We start from the raw sequence: 26,916 nt of genomic DNA, 5'->3' as shown, positions 1-26,916 counted from the left end.
CGCTGCAATTTTGTAGTCCAAGCTAAAGGATGCAGAAGTTACGAGAGGGTAAGTTGCATTAAATTTATAACCTGAAGTACTAAAACCTTGAGTTACACACTCCGGTACAGTAGGTGGCGGTATGCACCTGAAAAAGTTGGTTGCGACCCGCCATTAATATTAGAGAAGAAGAAGAAGAGGGTAAGTTAAAATGTTCGGTTGTTGGATGTAGTAACCCACACGCTTCATTACACCGTCTAATGTAGATAAACTGCCGCGCTTGTGACAAGGGCGCATGCTTAACTGAAAGAAGACGCGCGCGCTCACTCTCTCTCTTCAGAGCCAGGCGAAAGTGTAAACAAGACATCACCGTCTCCAAACTAGACGCTGTCTTGCTCTCTCTCCCTCGCACATATTAATCAAAATAAATCGACACGGTGGTAAAAGGTCGGAAGACCAAAGTTTCATGTGTAAATACAGTACACACCAGTGCGATACATCCATATGAAGACGTTGTTCTACAGGTTCGTCGTCTTCATTTTCATCTCGCTCCTGCTCCGACTCTGGCTCGAACATGTAACGTTAAGGCTGGCTGGACAAGTCTTCCGTTGTTGACATTTTGTTAATAACGTGTGAATAAAACTTTTCTGTGCTGCTAGATAATCGTATCTCTGCTATCAAACTACAAAAATGGCCGAACGGGGTGGAGTTGAACCGAGTGTCACCTCTGCAACCTGGAGAGGGGGCGGGGTATGAAGTGTCTCAATTGTATTTAAAGAGACCGCACCAAAACGAGTACTCTCAGATGCACATCAGAAAAGGGGTAGAAAAGGGGCCTGTGGAGCTATAGTAATGAAGAATTCAGACCCAAGCATTGCAGTTCCGCTTTATATAGACTACAAATGTATGATTTATATGTAAAAAGGAACAATTTAAAAGCATGATATGTCTCCTTTAAAGTTAAAGGTGATGTAGGTAGTTTCTGTGACACTGGTGGCACCTAGCGGAATTACAAAAATAAAGCACATTTTTAAACAACCTCGCAAATGCCCCTTTCACACGTTGTTTCTTCCCCAACTCAAACATCACAAGCCTAGCTCTTACGGTGCTTGTGAAGGCATGTCTCAACAGGTAAAAGTAGGCTACTTTCAATAGGTCCAACATATTAGGAATACTTTCAGCTGTGTTGCTATGTGTCATGAGTAAGCAGCTGAGTTGGCTAATAATGCTCTATCTAGAGCGAGTATATGTACTGTATATATATTTTATATATATATATTTTAGGGGTGTAACGGTACATGTATTCGTCTCGAACCATATGGTACAGACGTCACGGTTCAGTGCATGCAGTCGCACGACGAATACAATCAGTCACAAGCGATCCACACTTCAATCCAGAAGGGGGCGCATGTGGCAATGCAACGCTGTTTGTTACCAGTAAAAAGCTCAGAAGAAGAGATGATCATTGATATGTTTACATCTCTCAACCAGTGTTTCAACTGTGGAAAGATATCAATATCATGAATAATATCTCAAGTAGCATTACATTTACCTCAGGCATTTAGTGTCAACAGTAGGTTAGTTTTGTATATGCACTATATTAGCCTATTCATTATATTTACTTAACCTGTTAGTAATGTCTTGATTATTTAATGTGTTTAAATAAATTTGTCATGAAAACAAGCTATGACAGCCACTGTGTAAATGATTAAAATGAATTGGAGTAGAAAATGAACTTTATAATTAGATTTAGAAGTTGCAATTTACAGCATGATTATTGAGCAATGTGTAATTAATGGACTCCCTATATGTGACCCTGGACCACAAAACCAGTCACATGGGTCAATTTTTTGAGATGTATACATCACATGAAAGCTGAATAAATAAGCTATTGATGTATGGTTTGTTAGGCTAGGACAATATTTGGCCGAGATACAACTATTTGAAAATCTGGAATCTGAAGGTGCAAAAAAATCGAAACATTGAGAAAATCGCCTTTAAAGTTCTACATTTATGTTCGTGATTGTGCTGCATTCACTCACAAAAATAAATGTTTTATATATTTACGGTAGGAAATTTACAAAATATCTTTATGGAACATGATCTTTACTTAATATCCTAATGATTTTTGGCATAAAAGAAAAATCGATAATTTTTCCCCATTCAATGTATTGTTGGCTATTGCCAAAAATGTACCTGTGCGACTTGTGACTGGTTTTGTGATCCAGGGTCACATATAGTTTACAGCATTAGCTAAGATAGATTTTTTTAATCCTTAAGAAAATTAATTATAATAGAATTTATTTAAACACTTATACACATTTGTTTAATTAAAAACTATTAGTATATAGTTTAATTAAGAAAAAAGCAGCAATTTTATGTTTAGTTTTCTCCCCCTGCTGTAGCGAACCCGTACCGAACCATGACTTCAATACCGAGGTACGTACCGAACCATCATTGTTTGTGTACCATTACACTCCTAATTTTTATATATACACATACATATACACACACATACACCCCATATACTGTACATAAAATTAAATTTTCTAAATTGAAATGTGATAAACATGTTAAAGTGTATGAAAACATTCACATTTGCAAACACAGCAAAACATTCTACCATTCAGTGAAGAGAAAGATGTTATAAACCTAGCACGCAAAAACAGTTCTAAAGCTGGATGAGCTGAGTGTGAGAGGGGGAGGATGTGAATGAGATGATGGTGTGAGTAGGATGAAAGAAATTAGTGAAGTGCAGCAGTCAGGACAGAGTATATAGGATGAAGAATGAAGAATGTGGAGATAAATGAGTGAGATTGAAACAGTACATTTTAAGAATGTAGCATGTGTCAAAATGTGTGTTTGTCTGTACTCACTTTAGCAGAATCAGTGATGTTGTTCCAGAAGGGTGAAGGGAACTCTAAACGCCCTACCAGAATCTGATCAAATAGGTCATCCTGAAGGTTATTCTCACTACAAAAACAAATGCAATGCACACAGACACACACACAATATTTAATGAACAATAACTTCTGAGAACATTACGCAATGAACAAAATGAGACTTTTAAATACTCTAGTATATTAAAGTCACCATGAAATCAAAATGGACAATTCTTCTTTTTATGGAATATTGCAGTATTTATTATAAATGATTCATCCGTGCACATGATTTATTTTTATTTATTTTTATTTCATTTTAATTTCATGTGTCCTGGTAATCTTTAACCAAAATAACTTCCTCTTCCACTTGCAATAACATCTCTACTCTGATGACGTGTTTATTGGCGCGAGGACGGGACAACCTGTCACTCACATGAGATCGACCAATAGCAAACCATAATGATCCAACCATCCAATCAATTCTTGATAGACAAAATCCCACCCTACATTTTTTCTTGTCCGAGAAGCAGTTTCACTAGGATATAGGTCACTATTGGAAAGAAAAGACTATCGCAACTACTGTTTCATGCTGACTTTAACATGAAGGACTGAGCAAGTTTTATCTAGTGTTACCTGCGGAAAGGTGGGAAGCCACATAGGAGGATATAGGTAATCACTCCAGCTGCCCAGATATCCACCTTTAGCCCGTAACTGCAGCGATGCCCCGGATAGAAAGACACAGTCAATAACATTCATCCTCCAGCATTTTAAAGGCTACTAAACACAGATATTCATGCTTCCATAGCAATCACACATTTGACTATATAAAAACAAAACAATCAATGACTCTTACCCTGACTCTGCTATGATTTCTGGGGCAACGTAAGTGGGTGTTCCGCAAACAGTGTACAGCGGGCCTTCAACCACTGTAGCCAAGCCAAAATCACCCAACTTCAAAGACTTTGTACCATTAGGGTACTCACACACCTACGACAAACAGTGAAAGAGGCAAAAGGGTTATTTTTATCCACCAGGATTTACATTATTTCCACTTGACATACTGTACCTTAAGTCATTTTTCATGTACAAAGTGCAAAGTTTTTTCTTCACAGGTTTCGTGTCTCTATATTGCTGTGTTTGTCAAAGATGTGCGAATTAAAGTATTCTTAGATCCATAGTCTCTGTGCAAGATGTGTTCATACCAGTAGATTCTCAGGTTTGATGTCTCGATGGACGATACACATTCTGTGCAGGTATTTGAGAGCTGCTGCCAGGTCGAATACCATCACACAAGCATCTCTTTCAGTGTATTTTGTTGAGGAGGTGATTGAATCAAACAGATCTCCACCCTGAAACACAAATGGCAATACAAATAACAAAAATATATATATTCTGTATAAAACACTTTCAACTAGAGGCAACAAACATTTGTCTGTCTATAAAAGCGGCCATTTAGTGCAATTTTGCTGACAATATGACAAAGAGTTCTCAATGCATTTGACCTACCTAATAATGTATGTTGGATCTGATTTTATACATGGGGATTTTATTGCATCATGAAAAATATTATATAGTCATAGAACAGAAGAATGCAGACACGGGGATTATTATCTGAATAGAGTTTATTGAATGACACACAGGATGTCAGCAGGTGAGTCTTTGGATTGCAGATAGTTATGGTGAAACTGGCATGAAAGTGACAGGTCTTATCTGTTGCAGGCTGAGATGAGAGGTGACTGGATGATGGTTATTCACAGAAGACAGAAGACTGAAGATGAAACAGTTCGAGATAGGATTGCACAGGTAGAAGTTCAGTCTAGAACGACAAGCCCAGGTCTGGTGATTGAGGATTGTGACAGTAACCCCCCCTCCCAGAAGGTGTGACCTCATAGCTTGAAGAGGTGAAGGCGGAGGCTAAGGAGGAGGGCGTGGAGATGGTGCATGGTTGGTAATAGGAGATGGCGAAGGGATGGCAAGAGGAGCAGGCAAAGGGATGGTGATAGCAGGTGGTGGATGAATGGTGACAGACAGACGAAAAGACCGCAGCGGCGATGATGGTAGTTGTCTGAAGGCACAGACCCAGAGCCCATAGATGACAGCCCACTGCAGAGTTGAGGGAGGGAGGAGCCAAGGTAGAATAGAGGCTGACATCAACTGGGAGACGACAGACGGAGGCGGTGCCGATGGAACCCAGGGAGCAGACGGAAAGCCGATGGAGGAAGGGAGGAGTCAAGGGGGAGTAGAGGCTGATGTCAACTGGGGGACAACCGACAGAGGTGGAGCCGATGGAGAAGAGCAACATCGCTGGCACAGGAGGCCTAGGAGATGCCACGGCAACTGTCATCTGAGGAGGAGCCAGGCTGCCCAAGGACTGAGGCGATGTCGGAGTGATGGAGGACCGAGGTATACCCGAAGGGAAGGAGGAGCACACTGCAGCCGTAGGGGTGGAGGAACAGAGCGTTGCGAAAGATCCGCAAGTCCGTGGTGGAGGTGGTGTGACGACTGACCAAGGGGGAGCCGGTGAGACGAGGGAACCCGGTAGAGTCGAAAGGCAGAGGGTGTCTGGTGGAGCCAACAGGTCGACGAGCCGAAATGGAGTGAGACGATCTGAGGATGGAGGCGGAGCCATTGGATCTATCCGCTCAAGCGCTGATGGTGGTTGCAGGACCTGAGGCTCGACAAGACTGCTTGGCATTGCAGGAGATGGCGAAGGGCTGACAACCTCCAGCAGAGGCGGGGCTGGAGAACTGCCTGAGCAGGGCGGTGATGGACGCAAATTAAGGCTAGACAGGGTCGAAGGTAACAATACATTTTCCATGCAGGTGTTTGTGCTGTCTAGAAACAGCGATGAAGGTGCAGAGGAAACAGGAAGGAAGTTCATATAGTCCATGGTGCTGTCTAGGAACAGCGATGAAAAATTAGAAATGGGGTGGGATAGGGTGGGAGACGAAACCTCTGTGCTAAAGTCCATCAGCCAGCCCTCAGTCTCAAAATCCAGCAAAATTCCCTCGGCCACAGATGTTGTGGGCTCACACCCCAGGCTCTGAAGATAAGATAGTTTGCTTTGGCCAGCAGCCATATCACCCTGTAGCCCAAGGCTGGTTGCCCACTGAAGCTAAGCAGGGTTGAGCCTGGTTAGTACCTGGATGGGAGACCTCCTGGGAAAACTAGGTTGCTGCTGGAGGAGGTGTTAGTGAGGCCAGCAGGGGGCGCTCACCATGTGGTCTGTGTGGGTTCTAACGCCCCAGTATAGCGATGGGGACACTATACTGTCAAAAAGCACGGTCCTTCGGATGAGACATTAAACCGAGGTCCTGATGTGGTCATTAAAAATCCCAAATTTGCCTGTTGGCCTCTGTCCATCATGGCCTCCTAATCATCCCTATATATATATATACTGATTGGCTGAACAGAAACAGTGTGCTGAGGTGACTGGTCTTGTGACAATTATATTATATTATATTATATTATATTATATTATATTATATTATATTATATTATATTATATTATATTATATTATATTATATTATATTATATTATATTATTAGTTTAGTTTTATTTTATACAAACACTACCGTTCAAAAGTTTGGGAATAATGAAAATACTTTTATTCAGCAAGGTGCATTAAACATTTATAATATTACAAAATATTTATATCTCTAATTAATGCTGACTTTCAGTATCCTGAATAAATGTAACATGGTTTCCACAAAAATGGCTGCTGAAAATTCAGCTTTATGTAAATATTTTAATAAAATTCAAATTATGATTATATTAAAATGTTAAAATAGAAAAGTTATTTTAAACGGCAATGGTATTTCACAATATTACTGTTTTTACTGCATTTTAATCAAATACAGTTAAGGCCCTTTTGGCTTTTGATTGTTAGTGTATGATATAAACATAAGTTTCAGAAGCAGAGAAAAGTTTTACATATTTACAAAATATTTTTTGTCAGTGTACAGTGTACACCAATCAATCATGCACAATAAGACCAGGGACATTTATCAAGTAAAGAATATAAATGTTTTTATGTTGTCTTTAAATGCAACATAGTATATGGTGTGGTAAGAACACGTGTAAATGTGCGTTGTTGAGAGATACAGTTTAAGAGGTGACTAACAAACAGTACCTTCACAAGTTCCATGACTAGATAGAGCTCAGTGGGCGTATCCACCTCCTCAATCAGCATGATGATATTAGGATGCTTAACACGCCTCAACACCGCCACCTCATTCTCGATCAGATGCTCCTGGGTGTTCAAAGCATGTGTCACTACAAATTCCCAACCATACAGCATTTCTCAGCAGTCTTTTGTCTTTGGCTGCCGAGGCATAAATCCACATGAATTCCTGAGGTTCGCTCTTGCAGGAAACAAGGCAAACAGGAAACTAACTTCCTTGGTTAAAGCACAGGCTGAAATTAGATTGAGACATTGGCCGCCAGTATAACTGCTGTTTACATAGCATTCATACAAAAGTATGTGGACAACCCCTTCTAATTAACAGTTTCTAGTGATTCTAGTGAAAACAAATCATAATTTAATAGCATTTTGTGACATTCCAACATTGTGGCAATTGTGACATCCATAAAGAAAAGATTTACTGCACAAAAAAACCCTTAATGCCACACTGAATGCATTCGGGATGAATTGGAATGGCGACTACAAGCCATTGCCAAACACCAGTGCCTGACCTCACTGATACTCCTGTGTCCAAATAGGAGCAAATCCAAATTTCCAACGTGAAAAGACTTCTCAGAGGAGTATAAAAAAGCACATATGGATGTGATATTGTCCACATAGTTTTGATCATATAGTGTTAAAACACAGAGGTTTATTGTTAAATAATTAAAAAAACTAAAAACCTATTCTGAAGCATTCAGAAGATCTACTGATTGCATTTAGACCATTTGTGTTAGGTGTTGGCTAGCTTTTCTCTTATAACCTGCAAGAGCTGCAGCAGGCTGGATAAATGGCAATGAATAAAATCTCAATCTAATCAGCAATATTAAACGGACCAAAAATTCCACAGACCACTGGGGCGTAAATAATTCACATTGCAATAACCCACCTAAAGCCACGGTCCAGAACTGATAAACAGCTTTAACTGCATTGTCATAAGGACAAAATATATGAATTATTCATTAAAAACAATGTAAAATATAGTTTTATTGCTGCTAAGGAATAGTAATGGCTGGTATTTTCTCAGTTCACTCTCCATTGGCTGTTGTGGAAAAAAGTTCCTATTAAGTCCAACTCACTTTGCCTCTGCATTTGTTTTTATCGATGATCTTCAGTGCAAACTCCTTTCCAGTGGATCTAAGGAAAGAAACAGAACAATACACTTTTTCCAAGGAGGATAATGAAGGTTTGTTTTGAGTGCATTCAGAGCCTCAGGGACCAATTTAAAAGGTTGATGTCCTTTCAGTGCACAAGAGATCTTCTTTTGAACCTTTTAGCTTAAAAATATGAACAGGAGTATTGAATCTAGATGTAGATAATACTGTTTCTTTCTGTATTTTAATCAGGGAACATGACAACAACAAAGAACATAGAAGGGAGAAAAAAAACCCAGAAAGCAACCATTTTATTGACCCCCAGGGCCATTTTATCTCTTTCTGACAGATATTAACAGAAAGAACATCTTTGTTTAAGCAAGTCTTTTATAACTAGTCATTTTCTTACCGTTCAACACACTCCTTAACCACAGCAAAGTTTCCATCACCAATAACTTTGCCAATTTTGTACTTGTCCAAAATAGTAGAAGCAGCTATGTTCCTGTTTCCATTAACTAAAGGGGATAAACCAACACATTAAGCATATCAGATTAAAACACATAACAACAATTTTCATACCATATGAACAAAAAATATTTTCAGAATATAAGTGTCAGGTGAAAACAAGACCTTTTGTAAAAAAAAAAAAAATTAGCCCCAACATCCTCATCCAACAATTCAAATTTGGTTAGTGCACTATGCAGATAAACAACGGAAGGTCATTCTGACTCATGCACTGCTGAGCAGGGACGTTTGCTCATACACTGCCACCACAGTGTGCGAACGAGTGGGAGAGTGCCTGAGCAAATGTGGCACAGAATGGCATGTGTCAGCACTTTCACCGGCAAAGCTTGTCATGCCCCTGAAATGCCCTTTGGGGACTTTTGGACTTAAAACACACCAAGATCCAAGGTGAGTGAGTGAGTGCATGACAGTGATGAATAGCGGGTGGACGTCTTACCTTCAGGGCTCACACTGTTGTTATATTGTTGGGGCGTCTCAGAGGAGCCGTTCACATTGGTTGCAGAGGAGTGATGTGCCGGAATCTGCAAACAGAGACAAAATAAGTCTCAAAAACCTTAAACAATTAAAACACCTTAGACATTTTATTTAAATACTAAAACGTAAGGCTGGGCGATATAACTAAAACGTATGATATTTATGCAGTCTAAAATGGATTGAGAGTGTTTTTTTCCATATAAGATGAATCATTAATGCAAACCAACATCAAATTTAGCCGGGCATTTTAAAAATATAAGAAGTAAATAATCGTATACAAGGTAGGAGTATACTTAAGACTTTGTTTAGCTTAATGGTGGATGAATTTAAGTCTTATACTTTTACTTCTACATTTGTTACCAGCCAATCTGGAAAAATTGATTGTATCCTTAAATCAAGGCATGTTTTCCACAGTTTTTTACAATGAAAAACGGGGAAGATTCATTCAGATTCATATCTGACTCACAGAACACCTGCAATATTTGGGCAAATGTCTTTGTGAAAATAATCATAAAACAAGCTTTACCTGAAACCGCTGAAATTGCATGTTTATTGAATGTGCATTTACTACAAATAGTCATTATTGGTAAAAATACACATTCACCTTTCTAATTCACAAATTCGTATTCCTGGCAAGTAAATGCTTGTTATTATAAGCATTAAAAGGTGAAAGGTCAAATAGTAATATGTGCAAATTTTGGAAAAGTATACATCATTGCCTTACTATTTTTGATTCTGAGGTTTAACAGTATCACAGATACTAAAACATGTCTTAACACTCTCATGTTCACAAGTCGCTAGACAAGGAAGGATCGCAAAGCAAGCCAAATAAAAGTGAATTAAAATCATTGTGATATTTATCACCAGATCTTTATAAAACATGAATGTTCGCTATATTGCCCAACCCTACTAAAAAAAGAAAAGCATAGATGGTTATAGAAGCTATGCGATTATACAAAACCTTCACAATAAAACAATCAGTTTATCAACAACATACTGCCATCTGGCATTGAACATCGTCCTTAGTGAAATAAATGGTTGATGAGGACACAAAAATAATTATCTAAAAGACAAACTGTGTGCGACTCACACACAAAATAATGGACCTAGTCTTAAAATATTTTAAATGGACTGGCAATCAGCATGGTTAAAAAGCCTGTATGTTATCTTGATTCAGCAGCCAAAAAAGAATTAAACTGACGTGGCAGTGCCGTGAGAATAGACTAAGTAAGCCAATGGAGACAAATACTGGCAGCATCCTGGTTAAAGCTGGTTTAATAAAGGCTACAGGGTTCCTCTAGGTACACAAGCAACAGTTGGGTATTATATGCCACCCTGAAGGAATCAAATACCCCAATGCATAGCAGAATGATATAGAAAAGCCAACTACTGTGCTACTAAAGTGACTCACACAATCATACCCAAATGAAGACTTGAATATCCAGAAGGAACTGCAGCTAATATGAATGCTGCTACAGAAGGCAGAGTTTCATAATACCTGTACAGAGAGACGGAGGGGGACTCCTATCCGCTTGTTGCAACTAAACTAAAGGCAAGTGGGAAGATATTTATGTAACCATAACGTTGGCGCGTTTGGACTAAAATTAGCTTGAAATCTCAGGAACAATGTGCAAAGAACCAGCAACTTTCCATCAAACCACTTATTCAGTCATATCTTCAGTAAAGTGAACAATAATGGTGGAATATTATGAATAATTTGTTAAAGGCTGTTTCATGATAGACAGTCACAGGCTTCTGAAAATAGCGTATTTCTCAATTTATGCACTGGTCTTATATGGCTTGTTAGACTTTTATGAAGTATATGTTATATTTTATTTAACTAACATTTAACTTTGTTTTAGATGTGCATCTCAGAGTTCGTATTAGGAAAAATAAATATAAAAAATGGCAATTTATGGCGTACAATACTACAAAGAATTTATATGCATAATATTGGTGAAAAAAAAATCGTATTCATTCATTTAAATTCAAAATTTCTGAATAGTGATTGTAGACTTAATATGTTAGTAAATCTGAGTATGCACAATATGTGACATGTTGAGATGTGAGATCACTAAGGTGTTTTTCTCCGTTTAATTGCATTGCTCTCTCAGAAAAAAAACAAAAAAAACAAAAAAACAATTGAGATCTCATTTGGTTCACTTAGTGTGTGCCAAATAACTCACTATTCACTACTAAATATAGCACTAGATCCTCTCAAAAAATGAATGAAAGTTGATCCTTGTCATGAAATTTCTCCATGTGCGTTTCTTCAAAAAGCTTTAAGGATAGCACCCGTACACCAAGAAGCTTACTGTCTGACAGACAGGTCAGTTAAGCAGATTAACACCAGGAGTTCTCGAGGCTATGATTGTACTTGACTTTGAGCTTTGGTCAAATTACAGTGTGCCGTAGTCAGATCTCAGCAAGATCTCAATGCATCAACTCACAATGCCTCCAAGAATAGAATTGATTAGGTCTTTCAGAGTGGATTTCTATGTCCTTACCAGATAATGTACAAATCCACTGATACTAAACGACCTCTATAGAGACAACTACTGAAAGCTCAAGTGCTTTATGCACCTTGCACATGTGAGTTGTGAGGTAACAGGGAACTACCATAAGGGTTTTCCAAATCTACCTGCGAACTTGAACTATAAGTACCTAAGAGAAATAATAAAATCGCTGAAGTAGGCTACTTAGAAATAATATATCACTGTAGAAGTTTATATAGTGTATTAATAATAGAGGACCTACATTCTTGTACAACATATGCAATAGTATACTAAACTGATAACAATTTAAACAATGTTCATTTCATATTTTTCAGTATTTACTCTTTCAATTTTTATTTCATAATTTGTCGACCTTATAGTCTAGATAAAATTGTGTATAGAGACATCACTGACATGTCATATACTGCATAGAAATAAAAGAACTAAACGTAATTGAAACAATACAACACAGAAATAAAATAAAAGCTTGCATTTATCATTAAAAGTATGAAAACATTAGACAGCAGAACAAATATGACTTTCTAAATCCTTTTTTCCCCCTGAATTGCAGTATAAAAAAAGAGAAGTTAGCATATTCTGATAAAGTGTCATCACTTGAACTTGAAATTTAAGGGTGTTACAACTGCTTCAATTTGTTGAGAGTCAGTAATTTAGGCAGCATCACTAAACTCTTAATCGCTAAGGAGAGTGTTATGATGCTATGCTATCATCCATGCGTCAGCATCCAGAAGCCTGATCTTATTTTTGACTTGAAGAAATAATCTATTCTAAAACTAGCAATGTTTGTCTGTAAACTGATTAGCAGCACAGAGTTGCCATGCCAACGGGTTTACCTTGAAGTTGCGCATGCTGCGGGGGCTGGTTGGGGAGGAGCTGGAGGATTTGGCGGATTTGGGGGTAGTGATTTGGCTGTTGGGTACTCCATTTACTGAGGAGTGTAGCAAGAAGAGGAAGGGAGACATAGAAAAGAGAGAGAAAAAAATGGTGTTACTTCTTACACTCATTTTCTGCTGCACATGCATTGCTTAAGACCTCATAAGTCTGTTTAAAGATGATGTTACCTACATAAAGTAAGCTGAGTTCATGGTCTGTTCTGGTCATGTGATCTCAAAATGAATAGGGACCTCACTTAATCTAATTCTGTCATCATTTACTCACTTTCTGGCATTTCCAAACCTGTACTTTCTTCCGTAGACAACAAAAAGACAGATAAAACCAATGAAAGTGAATGTTAATGTGGTGATCAAGCTTTGAAAAATATAACAAAAAACAAGTCTATATGACTTTCCAGTCTTTTGAAATTGTATGATTCTTTCACTTCATCCTAGCAGTCAAATTTGAATGTGAGGTTATTTAAATTCTTAGTTGAACGTGATTGAGGTTTAAGAGCAACACTGGAAAAGGAAATTCCTAATGAATAACTCAAATTCTTCTTTTCCTCACACAAAGCTTTAGACTACTTTAGTCGTGTATGGTCATTCTATGGTGCTTTTGTTCATTTTTACAGTCTGACAGCACATTTTCACCACTCACTTCCATTGTATGGACAAGAGAAGTGCCAACATTATGTTCCACAAAAGAAAGAACCATATAGGTTTAAGAATCATGTAAACAATGACAGAATTCAATTATTAATTAAGCAGAACAAGGCATATTTTTCTACTTGTATAACTGGAGTCTTAATTTAATATTGGTGTACACAGTATAAACATACACTACTATTCAAAAGAAGATAAGTAAGATTTGGTGCTCAAGAAACATTTATTATTATTATCAGTGTTGAAAATAGTTGTGCTGCTTAATATTTTTGTCGAACCCATGAGATATATATATATATATATATATAAAACTTTCTTTCTTGATAAACAAAGTTCAATAGAAATTTAGGCCTATTTGTTTAAATTGTTAAATTAATAAATGTACAATAATGTTGCATTATGTTAACTACATTAGTTCTACAGCATTTATTAATTTTAGTTAATGTCAATTTCTGTTTACTTGCATCTGTTAACATTAGTTGCACTGTGAACTAACATGAGCAAACAATGAACAATATGTAACTGTATAATGAACTAACATTAAGAAAAGTTCATAAATGCTGTAAAAAATATATTGCTTATAATTTGTTCATGTTAACTAATGCATTTACTAATGTTAACAAATGAGAAAAAAAAATAAAAAAATTCTTAATGACCCCAACATTTTCCTCTCAGGAATGCGTGTGCATATGTCTCCTTGTCCCAGAATAAGTCTCTTAACACAGAGACAAGGGTTCACACGCACCAAACACCTGACACCAAATCCACAACGCTAAGTCATAGAATAACCCCAGTGATATCAAGCATCAAACACCCTTTAATAAACACCATCCACATATATAGTTAGCAGAAGAAATTAACAGAAAAATACTATTATGCACATCATGGATAGCATCCCAAGTTGCGTCAGAATCCACAGGGAGTATGGATTTGTCGAAAAGCTGCTCTTGGCATTTCCCGTTGAGTGTGTGGCATGAGTAGATTTCTCTCCAGGCATGCCATAGAGTCTTTACAGTTCAGGGGCATAGGAATTTAGGGTGTGTGTACTGCATTAGCCAGTCTAAGCAGAAGGCATTTGAGGATGACTGCATTTACTGTACACATCCAATTGGCATGTCTGATAGATTAGAGAATGCTCAAGCCAGGGTCTGGGGCAGGGGCCAGTATGGGAGTTAGCTCTCTGTATACTAGCTGATGGATTTGGAAGGCCATGCAGGAGAGCTGTTAGTATGATTGAATGCTGCACCAAAAGGGTTAGAGGTCATGTACGGCTCATTCCACAGATGAATGTCCTTTAGATAAACTTAACATTATACAGGGAGATTCCTCTCAAGAAGCTCAAGAGTTTCATAGGGGTGTCAGACTCTCTGGTTGTCAGTTTGTTGGTTAGTCTTAGTTATGGTAAAAGCAACAACAACTAGCATAAAATGATTTGTTATTCAGTGTAATGGATATGGATGTGATTAAAAGGAATATATCAGAAAATTAACACGCGGCAGCCTACTTTTTACATACTAATGCATATTTGGGTTTCAGCTTGGCAGTGGGGGCACTGTTAAGGTGAGGTCACAACCAGCTAACAAAAGTATGTTCTAAGAATTTTTAGCTAATGTCCCCATTAAGTTATGAATGTCATATACATATTGGTTGTGCAAGCATTAAAGGTAGGTATAGGTAATGTTTTTCATAAACCATTTTTATTATACTGATTGAAACTCTTCACATCTTGTTAGCAATCAATAATAGAAGTGGTCTAAATATAAAAACATATATTCTGCTCTCAAAGTAGTTTGTTCATTATTATTGTTAAGTCATGTGCTTCGAGACATGAGGTAATTTAACATGGTCTCTCGTGATGCTTTGCAGACTCTGCTCTGGCTGTGTGTGTTTCTGTGTTTTTAAGCAGGTGTTGCTTTGGAGATGCTCTGAAGGGAGGGTGGGATCTTATGCTTTCAAAGCTAGTTTGCTATAGCTAGCCTCTCCGAAATTGCCTACCCTACCTTTAAGGGAACATTCCATTTTATAATTTTGCAAACATTATGGGAACATTACTTTTGAATGTTCTCTGAATGTTCTGAAACAAGTATTAACATTTAAAAAAACACTGAATGTCCAACTAAACCGTATCAGAAATATAAAATAAAAATTTTGTGCACACTTTTGAGAACAATGGGAAATATTTCGCCATCATGCAAAATTCCAGAATGTGTGGAATGTGTGGATCCAAAACTGGATTTTGCCCTTAAAAAATTCACAGAACAATGATAAACATGACCGCACCTTAACTCACATGAGAAGAGGTTAGCAAATCACAACAGAAGTCATTTACCTTTAGAAGTCTTAAAGGTACGATAGAAAAGCATTCTGTTTATTTCTAAGGGTCAAAAACAAGGTGGAAATGGTAATGTAAAACTAAATTATGGCTCTTTTTGGTGCAAGAAACCTCAACTAATATCATATAATTTCATGGGGAAAACATAGTGCTATAAAAAAAATTCTTTTCAGTGGTATTACCATTAAAACTTACTTGGTGACTTGACTGGAGATTGGCTATTTGTAGAGAAGTGTCCGGGAGTTCTTCTTACTACAGTGGAGAGGAAAGCAGTTGAACAAGGAACAGAGCGTTTCAGAAAGTAGTGGGAAAAGGGAAAGGGAATGAATGGGAGTGACACGAGAATCACAGTAGTCAGAAAGATTCAGAAATTCAGTTTCTGTTGCTGTTATTCTTCCCAAACCTGCCTTCTGTGATAAGAGGTAAACCAAGTATGATAGATAAAAGTAACTAATTGTGCTACTTAGATCTTTTTTATAAAAAGTAATGCGTTGCGTTACTTTTTCTCACCTGGGCTGGGCTTGCTTGTTTTTTTAATTTTATAATAATAATAAAAAAGTTCTATTTTTGGTAAATGTAAAGGCCAGGAGAAGGAGAAGTTCAGGAGAAGTTCAACACTCTTATTTCAGTAATAAAAACAAAAAAATTTAACGCAAATGTGATGTTTAACTAAAATGATTTTTCCTTATTTGTATGGTTGAATTGGATAATCAAAGGTCACCAGTGAAGACATTGGTTAATAAAATGAGATTAAATACATAAAGTATATTCGTATTTAACATTTAATATTAATACAGTATTCTAAGTTTGCATTTTACTGTTTTTATTCATATTGAGGAATACTGAATCTGTTTGAGTAAATGCACGCTCACATTTTGTCTAGATCTACAATAACTATCATGTTGACAGCGCACACAATGCCTCTCCCAATTTCTCTCAGCATGGGGACAGGAAAGGTGTCAGTCAATAAATGGGAAAACAAAGGAACTTGCATTACTTATCTGAAAAATCTCTGATATTTTGTTATAAATGTAAAAGTGATGCGTTACTTGTAATGCGTTAGCCCCAACACTGAGTGTGACTATAGTGGCGGTGCAGTGTATCCTCACCTGATCCAGGGGATTTGCTGCGGCGGGTGGGTCCTGGACTTTTACTACCAGAGTATCTCACAGGAGGAGCAGAACGAGAAGAATAAGAGGACTTGAGCACCTGACATTCTGGACACAGAGACACCATAAATTAGCAGGGAATGTATATAGTTAGGTCTCAGAAAACAAAGAATAAGGAGTAGTTCATTCTTTGCAATGCTAAAGTTTCAGCAGCCATTACTCCAGTCTTCAGTGTCACATGATCCTTAAGGAATCATTCTAATATGCTGATTTGGGGCTCAAGACACATTTCTGATTATCAAAATTCTATTGAAAACTGTTGCGTTGCTTAATATTTTGTTTTCAGGATTCTTTGATGAATAGAATTACAAAATAAATCACAGTATTATTTAAAAATAAAATAAAACATTTTATCACATTGGCCCCTGACTTCTGAACGGTTGTGTATAAATCTGGTGATTTACAGTATGTGCAGTACAACAGTCACACAGACAGGAACATACATGCGTACAAACACCAAAATGTACACAAAATGCTTGTATCAGGCCTGATATGAATGTTTGTTAGTAAATAAGTGGTATCTGCAGATATATTCGCATGTGCCAAGACTGTGAAGCCTTCCGCAGAGGCATAATCAAATTGTCTACCCAATGCCGATGAGAGCAGCCCATCTTTCTAATGAGAGCAGTGGATGCAGAACTTCAGTAAGAAATGACTCATCCTTAACAGCAGCTATAGTGGGCCCGATCTGTCCTGTCGATTACACGGCACTTGCTAATGATGCAGAGCAGTGATAAATTAGCGGATGAGCACTAGATCATGGAGTGATGAAGTTAAAACAAGCCGAATGACATTATTAAAATGCCATTACTGCCAAGCTAATCTGTTTCATGGGGCTTAGTATAAAGCAGAATCTGAGAGAGAACGTGTAATGAGTTCTTTAGTTACAGAAGATTTAGATTTGGGGTGGGCTTGCGTTTTAAGGACACTCCACTTCTGCTGCGGAAAGAAGAGGTTGAGCAGTAAATACAGTCAGACGCAAACTTACCGTTTCTTTATATTTTTGGAAAAGTCCTACTTAGTCTAAGTGGGGCAGTGGGGAAGAACTAGGACAAAATGCCAAGAAGCTGAACTAAATTCACACAGCTACGAATCAAGTTATCACACAGTGTGTGTGTGTGTGTGGTAAATGTTACAGGAAATGGAGGCGTTTCAGCAAAACAGGACGAAAATTATAGGCAAAGTCATATAATTTTATTTAGAACTTCATGGCCACAGAACATCTTCACTTCCCCACCTGCACTTTCATGTTCACTAGTAGACAAACACAAACTGCACACTGAACAATGGTGAGGAACTTCTCATAACAAGGTCACTTCCTCTGACAAAGGTAATCCTTTGGTCCCATGTGTTCATTCTGGAAAATGGATTCATTTTTGCAACCCAGTGAATGAATGTGAATGAATGACTCCATTATGAAAATGATACTATTGCAATCCTATCACTTTTTTCTCTAGGAGACAATTCTATGGTGTTTTTGTGCTGATAGCAAGTTATTAATATGAACAAATACAACATATCAATTAGTTGTTCTGTGCTCTGTTTATTTGTTTTAAAGCACTGATGGAAAAAAAAGTCATTTTATTCCCTATAAAAATAAGTTCTCAATATAAATATTAAAGACTAGCTGAGATATGGAAAAAAAGCACACAACCATCTCTTGTGCATTTATTTGATCAAAAATATATTCAAATTAAAATGTAATTTATTCCTGTGACAATTTCAAATTTAAACTTGAAATTTCAGCATCATTAGTTTTCAGCAGTGTTTTAAATTATCCTTCAGAAATCATTTAATATGTAATTGTATATTAATGTACAACCCCATTTTCCAGAAAATTTGGAGAATTTTGTAAAATGCAATAAAATCAATAATCTGTGATTTGTTCATTCTCTTACACCTTTATTTAACTGACAAAAGTACAAAGAAAAGTGTTTCAAAAGTGTTCAATGTTTTCACTGACCAACTTAATTGTATTTTGTAAATGTAATCAAATTTTGATGGATGCAACACTCCAAACAAGTTGGGACAGAGGCAAGAGGCTCTGTTGTAGCACGTGCAGAATGAGGCCTGGCATTAAAGATGTCATCTTGATGCCATTAAATGTCTCTGTACAATCCCAATATATCTCCACATCAAAGGTGCCTTCACGTGGATTCATCTGACCACAGCACACATTTCCACTGTCGTTTGGACCATCTGAGATGAACTCGGGCCCAGAGAACTCAACAGCATCTCTGCATTGAACAGATGTATAGCTTTCTCCTTGCGTAACAGAGATTCAAGTGGCATTTCTTGATACAGCGGCAGACTGTGTTGAGCGACAACGGTTTTCCAAAGTACTCCTGAGCCCATGTGGCTATTTTTAACACAGCAGCATATAAAGTTCATCAAGCCATGACCCAGATTTGCTTGAAAAAAAATTGAGCCTTTGGTGGATCTTCCTTTTACCCAAACACGATACCCTCACCTTCTAGTAATTCACCTGCTAATTGTGGACTGTTTCAAAACAGTTTAACTGGATATTCTGTAATCTATTTATTTTGCCTCTATCATAACTTTTCGGAGTGTGTTGCAGCAATCAAAATCAAAATGTGTTTATATTTACAAAATACAAATCATTTGAATCATTTCTCTGTACTTTTGTCAGTTCAATAAAGGTTGAAGAGAATGAACAAATCACAGATTCTTGATTTTATTGCATTTTACAAAATGTCCCAACTTTTCTGGATCAATGTGATGTTTATACAGTGTGTGTGTGTGTGTGTGATATGTCTTCCTAGATGTGTAGTGAAGGGATACAAATTTTAATTAGAGTTTAGTATGAGAAACATTTGGTTGAAATGAAGTTAGGGTTTAGCTGAGCATACCGGTTATAAAGGCTGTGGAAGCCTTACCACTGTGATCCAACACAAAATCATCCTGTGCGTAACGGTGTTTCTCTGGGCCGCACGCGATGAATACGTCATCGTCCCCGAAAAAATCCTGCAAACATGTAATCTGAACAGAGAGAGGAAGGGGTGGGGGAAGAGAAAAAGAGAGAAACACTGTTTGAGAAATGAATGGAAGTAATCATGTGACTGCAACAGCTATCTGATTAACTGATAAAGCATGTCGTAGTTCACAATGTTGCGCCTCAGTCTATTTAGACCAGGAGTTTGAAATACCAGTATCTACTGAATCTGCGGATTGTTTGCACTTATTGGACATAAATGTGATAAAATCTGTTAATCAGAACTGAAGGCAGTACACTCTTATTGGTAGCTGAAAGCATGATTGTAGAATTTTATCAATGATAGGCATTCCTCTTCTGTATGGAGTTGGAGCTGTATCTGTGGGTGCAGATTCCGTGTCGGCCTGCCAATAGCTACACTAGCTTGAATTTTTCAAGTGTGTATTACTTTGTATTACTGTAAACACAGCAAGAAATAGAAACCATAATTTTTAGTTCAGTATTGTTCTAGGAGGTTAATACCTGGGAATTTAAACCATGTCTGTAATAAAAACTTGTTTTAATGACAGATTTATTCAAACAATAAATACTATAGTGCATATATTTAGCAAAATACACCTCTCTACAGGTTTTTTTTGACTAATGAGCTATGGACATTGAATAGCTTCCCTGAGGTAAATGTAATGACATTCTTTCCAAGCTGTTTTACTGACTTCTTACCGTGGTTGAAACACTGATTGAACGATTATGAGACATGATGCATTTTAGTTGTAGTTTCTTTCAACTAACTTTCTGATGTTCATTCATATTTATTTTGTGCTATAACTAGTAGTAAAGGGAAACAGATAAACGGATCATGTGTCGCTTGAACTGAGGCATCTACAGCAATCTGTAACGCCATTAAAGACCAACATCAAATGACACTTATTGTTTGAATTCTATTATAAAATTGACATTTTTTGAAAGCGGAGACTTTGTTCCATATCAAAAGTAACAAATAGCAAAGCCTGTTTTGGCTATTAGATCAGATGCACACTACAAATAATGTTCAGGGAAGTTTTGTTCATGCATCAACTGAAAACAGTATAGACTAAAAGATACTGGTTCATCAAAATTAAGATGAATTAAAAACAAGAAATCATTGTCAACCCAGTCCTCCTAGTTTCCACGCAGCTGACATGCTTCCCTGATGTAGCTTATCCACGTTGTGTGCAAAATAGATGGTGACAGTCTTTGGAGAAAAGCTAATTAAACATCAACTTGATTTGGGCCGTTTTTGACCGAAACCAAAATTAATTTGTTCAAATATTTTCTGTTGAAAGTTCAGTGCATTGCTACTTTTAGATAAATTTACCAAATCTGAATTCAGGCTGAGTAATATGCAATGTGTAACCCCTATGAATTGTACATTCATATTTTTTCTTTAAAGTAAATTTATTTGTAACTACTTTTGATTTTTATACCACAAAGAAACTCCTGTATCTTTGGTGCAGTACTATGATTAACCACTGTGGTTAACTTCTGCGGTATGTTGAGTGAGTCAATTTATATTAAAGTCAGACTAAGAAGCCAGCTGAACATGCACGCACGAGGCTGCCAATTCATCCTGTTACTGAGGGGGAAAAAAACGGTCAATGCTTTGATTACTGGTCTTTCTTTTACAATAACTCTTTTTAATGCTGATTCTGTTTGAGTGATCCACCTTTGAACGGCGAGCCAGACCCTGATCTACGATTCAAAAGAATCATCGTGATTCAACACGGATCCAAACTGAAAACTAAGCACATACACACTACCCGGGTTGAAAACCCAAAAAGGCCTTTATACATGGACATTTGAGTACTATACAAACACAAGGGATCCAGAAGGACTATTGAGACTGTTTTATTTTATTCCTGGTCTTCACATTCAACTTTGGACTCAATATGAACCATTTTTTTGTTGTTGATTCATGGTGTTGAGTCTTTGTAATAAAATTGCCGGCTGTTAATTGCTTAATTGGGCCCAAACTTCTATAATCCTCCTATACAGCCAAACCTAGGCCTTATTTAACCTCTGTTGGGTAAAATTCACAGAATACTTTTTCTGTTGTCCCAGTTACAAATGCATCACTAGGAATACAAAAAAGGAAACAATTTGAGAGCACATGCAAACACACCCACATACACACAGCCGCAGTGGTAGTGGGCAAAGAATGACGTCCGGATTTCAGCCCACTCCTCCACACATGGAGGTGGGCAGCAAGAAGCAGATGGTCCCAATGTGGAGCATCAAACACACATCTACATGGAATTGAGTGAAAGATCACAGACAGATGGAGGGGAACACAGCCCACTCTTTACCATCATGAGTCTGACACTGTATAGAGAGACAAAAAAGGCCGAGAAAGAATTGCTCTAAGATCGCTTTTAGACTTTGACATAATGCTAATAATAAACATTCAACAGCCTCTAATGGCAAAAGAGGAGTTTAATCTTTAAATATCCTCACTGCACACATAAAACGTCACAAGGAAGGTCGGTCTGCGGGACGGATCTTGAGCAGTATTTCCATCAATCAGAAGATTAGAGGAACATATGGGCCCAGTTGCTGGCCTGAGTACAGTGGCAGACTAAAGACACAATGGGAGATTATTAAACATGCCTGAAATGTTTTAGCTGAGGAATTGGATCTGTGAATTAAAATACAGTCTGGAACAGAGTCAAAAGTCTTTCTGTAAACTGATTGTTGGAAGCACAAGATACACATTTTTAAACCTATACATTCAAAAAGCACATAGAAGCATGTCAAAAAAAAAAAAAAAAAAACAGGGGTAAAAAAAAAAAAAAAAAAAAATTGATGTAATTTTTCACAAATTTTCTCAAGCTCTAAAATATTTTATTGGGTATAAACATTTGTGTAATGTAGTCCAGTGAGGCAAGTGTAGTGAACCCAAACGCAGCTTTATTAACGTGATACAAAACAGACAGAACTATAACATAAACATGAATACATGAATGTGAAAACTAAAACTAAACTTAAACATAACATGACATGAAACTCACCGAAAAGCAGTTACAGGAAACAAAGCCAAGAAACAATGGTGACTTGAGGGCTATTATACACAGAGACTAATGACTAACAAGGAGCACCTGTGCACAATAAAACAATGAACCAATGAGAACACAGGACACGTGACTGGCTTGCTCGACTTCATGCAGCGCTGCGCAGACCGATCGGCGGCTGACTTGAAGCAGTGCATGAGCAGATGCCATCGAAGTACTGCGAGAGCGATTCGAGAGCCGTTGCTCTGCTGTTCTACGATTGGCTGGATTCACCGCATGACAACGATCACGTGTATTTCGTGTTTATTCTGACTAGGGATGTGCCGAATGAGGCTTCTGAAGCAGAGAGGCTTTTACAACAAACTGCGTTGGCGCTTCGAAGCTTTTGACACAGTGCTCTACTTCGCCATCTGGTGGTCAATAAAAATTCCTTCCTGTCAATCAGATATTTTGTTCATTGGGATGTCATTGTAAGGTTTATTTGTATATTTATTAAGCATATCATTAGCAAGATGGCAGTGTGTGTTCCTACTGTGGAAGTCAATGGTGATATATAAAAATATATTTCTTTGTGTTCAGCAGATATACAGGTTTGGAAAACTTGAGGGTGAGTAAATTATGACAGAATTACATTTTTGGGTGTACTATCCCATTAAGATCCACTGCACTAAAGCAATACTCTATTGGTTTATTTTGAAGATGCCATAGCAATTACATGCATAGCATATTCTGAAAACAACACAAACAACCTACCAACTTAGATTTAAACATTTAAAACATTTTATTTGTGGTTACCAGAATACTTCAAGCTGGAAAAATTAGTCATGCTGGTCTACATGCAATAACCAGCTAGTACCAATAACAGACCAATGTGGCCCTTCTAAAACCATATTTTAAACAAAAGGGTGTTCATGAATTCTAGAATAAACAACTGTGCAAAAACGGTCACCACACATTGCCAACTTTCTCAGTATTTTGAGAAGTTATGAGTATTCTAATCAGTTAACGTGTTCTGTGGGTTTGCTAGGACATTGCTCATGGTTTCAAGGCTATTACGATAGTTGTTAGATCAAAAAAAGTGACTATTACAATGAGCATTACAAATTTCTAAACAAGTCTTTTACGGATCATTTTATTTTAAGTTTCTTGCAAGGTGTTCATTAAGACTTGTATTATTAAGCTCCTCTTAATTCTTGTCCGTCTACCAAAGCCCAGTTAAGTACAGGCCTGTGCCTAGAGAGACCCGACAGGGTGCTGAGAGTAATAACAGCTCAGCTTTATTTGGCTGACAGTAATGAAGGGTATAAGAGCAGAACTGCTCTACACTGTGTCAAGACGGAAAGAAAGAAAGCATATAAATGGGATGAGGGGATGAAGTCTATGCTCAAAACAAAGTCACACACTATGGTATACTGCTGTTTCATTGGATGGGGTGATCGGGTACTTATTTGATCCAAAGCAGAATACAGGAATGTTACAAGATCAGAGCATTAGCCAAACAGACTTGATTTAGGGAGAAACAGAACAGCTACTATACAGTATCTCCAGCACATGTCTGACTACTGCTTATGTATTGTAAGCTTTACTGTTTCTTTCAAGCAAAATCGATTCCTCAGAGGTTTTGGATGAGCTGGAACCTTCTAGGCTTGGAGGAGTTTGTCAACCATTAGCTACTGAAGCACAGGAGAGGCTTTCCTCACATCAGCCATTAATAATTGATGCCATTAAAGGCAGCGTTGACAAATGAGCCTTTCACAGAGAAAATGAAGTTACGATTGTGTGTTCAGCAACTGATACGTTTAAAGTCATACTTAATGGGGCACTCACTTCTGCTGCCAAATAGATCAGTGAGTTGGAAATGAAATAATGTAAAAAGTACAAAAATCAAAGAGTGCCAATGACTATCAAGAACAAATAAATTCAATTCTTTGCAGTTTAATAACTATTCAATATTGTGCACATACTGTAGCAGGCAAGGACATAGAATAAACCAAATTACTGTTTGTTTTAATGTACTACAATTGTTAAACACACCACCATTCAAAATTTGGGCTCCTTAGTAAAAAAAAAAAAAAAAATTAATAGGCTACTTTTACTTATTAAGAATTCAGCAAGGATTAAAGGTATTAAATGGATTAAGTGACAGGAAAAACATTTACAGTATTACAAGAATATTATATTTCAAACAATTGCTGTTCTTTTGAACATTATATTCATCAAAGAATCCTGGAAAAAAATGTATCAAAGTCTTCAGAATGGTGACACTGACAATGACTGCTGAAAAATTAGATTTGCAATCACAGGAATAAATGACATTTTAAAGTATATTAAAAGAGAAATTTGTCATAATTGTTATAATATTTCAAAGTATTCCTATTTTTTTTTTTAAACGCTGAGCATAATATACTTCCAAAAACATTTTTTTTAAAAACTATCTTGGCCAATCAGATTAGAGGATCAAAACTTTTGTATAATACATAATATTTTTTACTTAATTCAAATTTTGATGTTACCACATGAAGCACTTTTTTTTATTTATTTACCAAACATTTTTGCTCTTTCACCTACATTTTTTTACAGTGGAGCTAAAGCAGCTCCCACAGCTTCAACTGCTCACAAAAGAAAAATAAAGGCAGTCTCAGAAGTCTGTCATCAAAAGTCTAACTGATGAGGACGAGGCGGAGAATGGGACATCAGCTTTAATTTATCACTGCGATGACATGAGCTGTCAAACCACAGTAACATCAGCACCGTGCCCCCCACGCTAAATCTGCTGTGTGGGACAGAGTCAATCAAAGGGCTTATCTGCCACTATAATATTAAACATTTGAATTTGAAAAATATAATAATATGAATATTATTTGAATTGTGTACTTGAATAAAATTAGCAGAAATAGTGATGCCAAATTCATGTTTGAGTAGAGTTACAATTTCTCGGCATTCATTATAAAACAGAAATATTAATAAATAATATTCTGTATCTGAGACACAGGAATCCCAACAACATATTTTTGACGTTCAACTAGTCCAGGTGTCTTAAAAACAGCATTTTATTTGGTGTCTTGCATTATGTATTTTCCAAAAACTTATGAGTGACAGGAATTGGTCGATTAAAAACGATTTAAAAAAAAATTAAATAGTCACATTTTTCTGTAATTAATCGCAGTTAATCACACCTATAACCTTAAAGTTTTTCATATATTTTTATATTGTAATACTTTTACATTGAATCTCCAAATTAAATGTTGAAACCATAAAGACTGTATATTTTAAATATCTGTTTAATGGCATCTTTTTACTAAGCACTAATGAAGGCCAGTATCAATGATACCAGTACTGATCCTGATGTCTCAATTATTTTGTTTTCTCAATTCTAGCCCTTAATTATAGCCATTCAACATTACAGTATAATTGAAAGCTATCAATTTAAAAATTGAACAGGCTTTAAAATATATAACTAACTACTTTTAATTTAAGTGAAATTAAAACATAAACCCATTGTAAAAAATGTCATATTTAGCAGTGCAAAGCAAGGCTTTTTTTCTACTGGCCCAGTTGGGCCGGTTCAGATGTTTACCTGCCCCGCTAAAATGCACAAAAAAAGTTGTTTTCGTTGTTTTTGAACCATGTAACCTTGTAAACAGTGATTTAAGATTTTCAGGAAAACGTACAAATTCTACGAGGTGGCTTATTCGTACGAATTCATACGACCTGACCTGATTTTTGCAAAATCGTACATATTTTACGAATTGGCCAATTCGTATGAATTCATACGAATGACCTACCCCTGACCCCACCCCTAAACCTACCCATCACGTGGGTTTAGACAAATCGTACAAATTCGTACGAGTGAGGTCGTACGAATTAGTACGAATTAGCCAACTTTTTATCATTCGTACGAATTCGTACGAATTGGTCGTGAGATAGCGTTGGTCTAGCAGGCAAATATACAGAAACTGAATAATATAACACTGCACAGCCTTCACTGCAATAAATTCAAAACTGAATATAGACTAATCCTTATTAAAGCTACAAAAGTAAACATATTCAGTCAAGAGCAATGAGTCAGTGAGGGATCATGTGCGTGCATTTCGGGTGTTTGTTCACAGAGAGCCACTTCACAGATGGCGTGCCAGTACAGATTTGAATTCTTTTTTTCTCTCTTTATTTTGCATCTTATCACGCTTGAATGGTTTAATAGCACTTGAATGAATGATAGCTGGATC

At 37.0% G+C, this 26,916-nt stretch overlaps 1 protein-coding gene across 3 annotated transcripts in view; it reads right to left on the bottom strand.

Annotated features, from left to right (window-relative positions):
• dclk2a (doublecortin-like kinase 2a) overlaps window positions 1-26,916 on the bottom strand; it is a 50,073-nt gene that overhangs the window by 8,396 nt on the left and 14,761 nt on the right. For 2 of the 3 annotated variants that reach the window (XR_014626500.1, XM_084402263.1), the window contains exons 3-14: window positions 19,564-19,693; window positions 16,634-16,741; window positions 15,720-15,776; window positions 12,488-12,582; window positions 9,101-9,185; window positions 8,549-8,654; window positions 8,125-8,182; window positions 6,995-7,114; window positions 4,064-4,210; window positions 3,715-3,848; window positions 3,495-3,572; window positions 2,856-2,952 (exon numbers count right to left, since the gene is read on the bottom strand). Coding sequence is in view for 2 of the 3 variants with exons in the window: in XM_084402263.1 (XP_084258389.1) it covers window positions 2,856-2,952; window positions 3,495-3,572; window positions 3,715-3,848; window positions 4,064-4,210; window positions 6,995-7,114; window positions 8,125-8,182; window positions 8,549-8,654; window positions 9,101-9,185; window positions 12,488-12,582; window positions 15,720-15,776; window positions 16,634-16,741; window positions 19,564-19,693 (1,215 nt within the window). In the remaining variant the exon portion in view is untranslated. The remainder of the gene's footprint in view (window positions 1-2,855; window positions 2,953-3,494; window positions 3,573-3,714; window positions 3,849-4,063; window positions 4,211-6,994; window positions 7,115-8,124; window positions 8,183-8,548; window positions 8,655-9,100; window positions 9,186-12,487; window positions 12,583-15,719; window positions 15,777-16,633; window positions 16,742-19,563; window positions 19,694-26,916) is intronic. The other variant, XM_084402264.1, reaches the window with a different exon arrangement.

The sequence above is a fragment of the Rutilus rutilus genome (genome assembly GCF_951802725.1).
Source record: "Rutilus rutilus genome assembly, chromosome: 2".
Lineage (NCBI taxonomy): Eukaryota > Metazoa > Chordata > Actinopteri > Cypriniformes > Leuciscidae > Rutilus > Rutilus rutilus.
The sequence above is the reverse complement of the archived record's forward strand: the minus strand, read 5'-3'. Positions and strand labels throughout refer to the sequence as shown.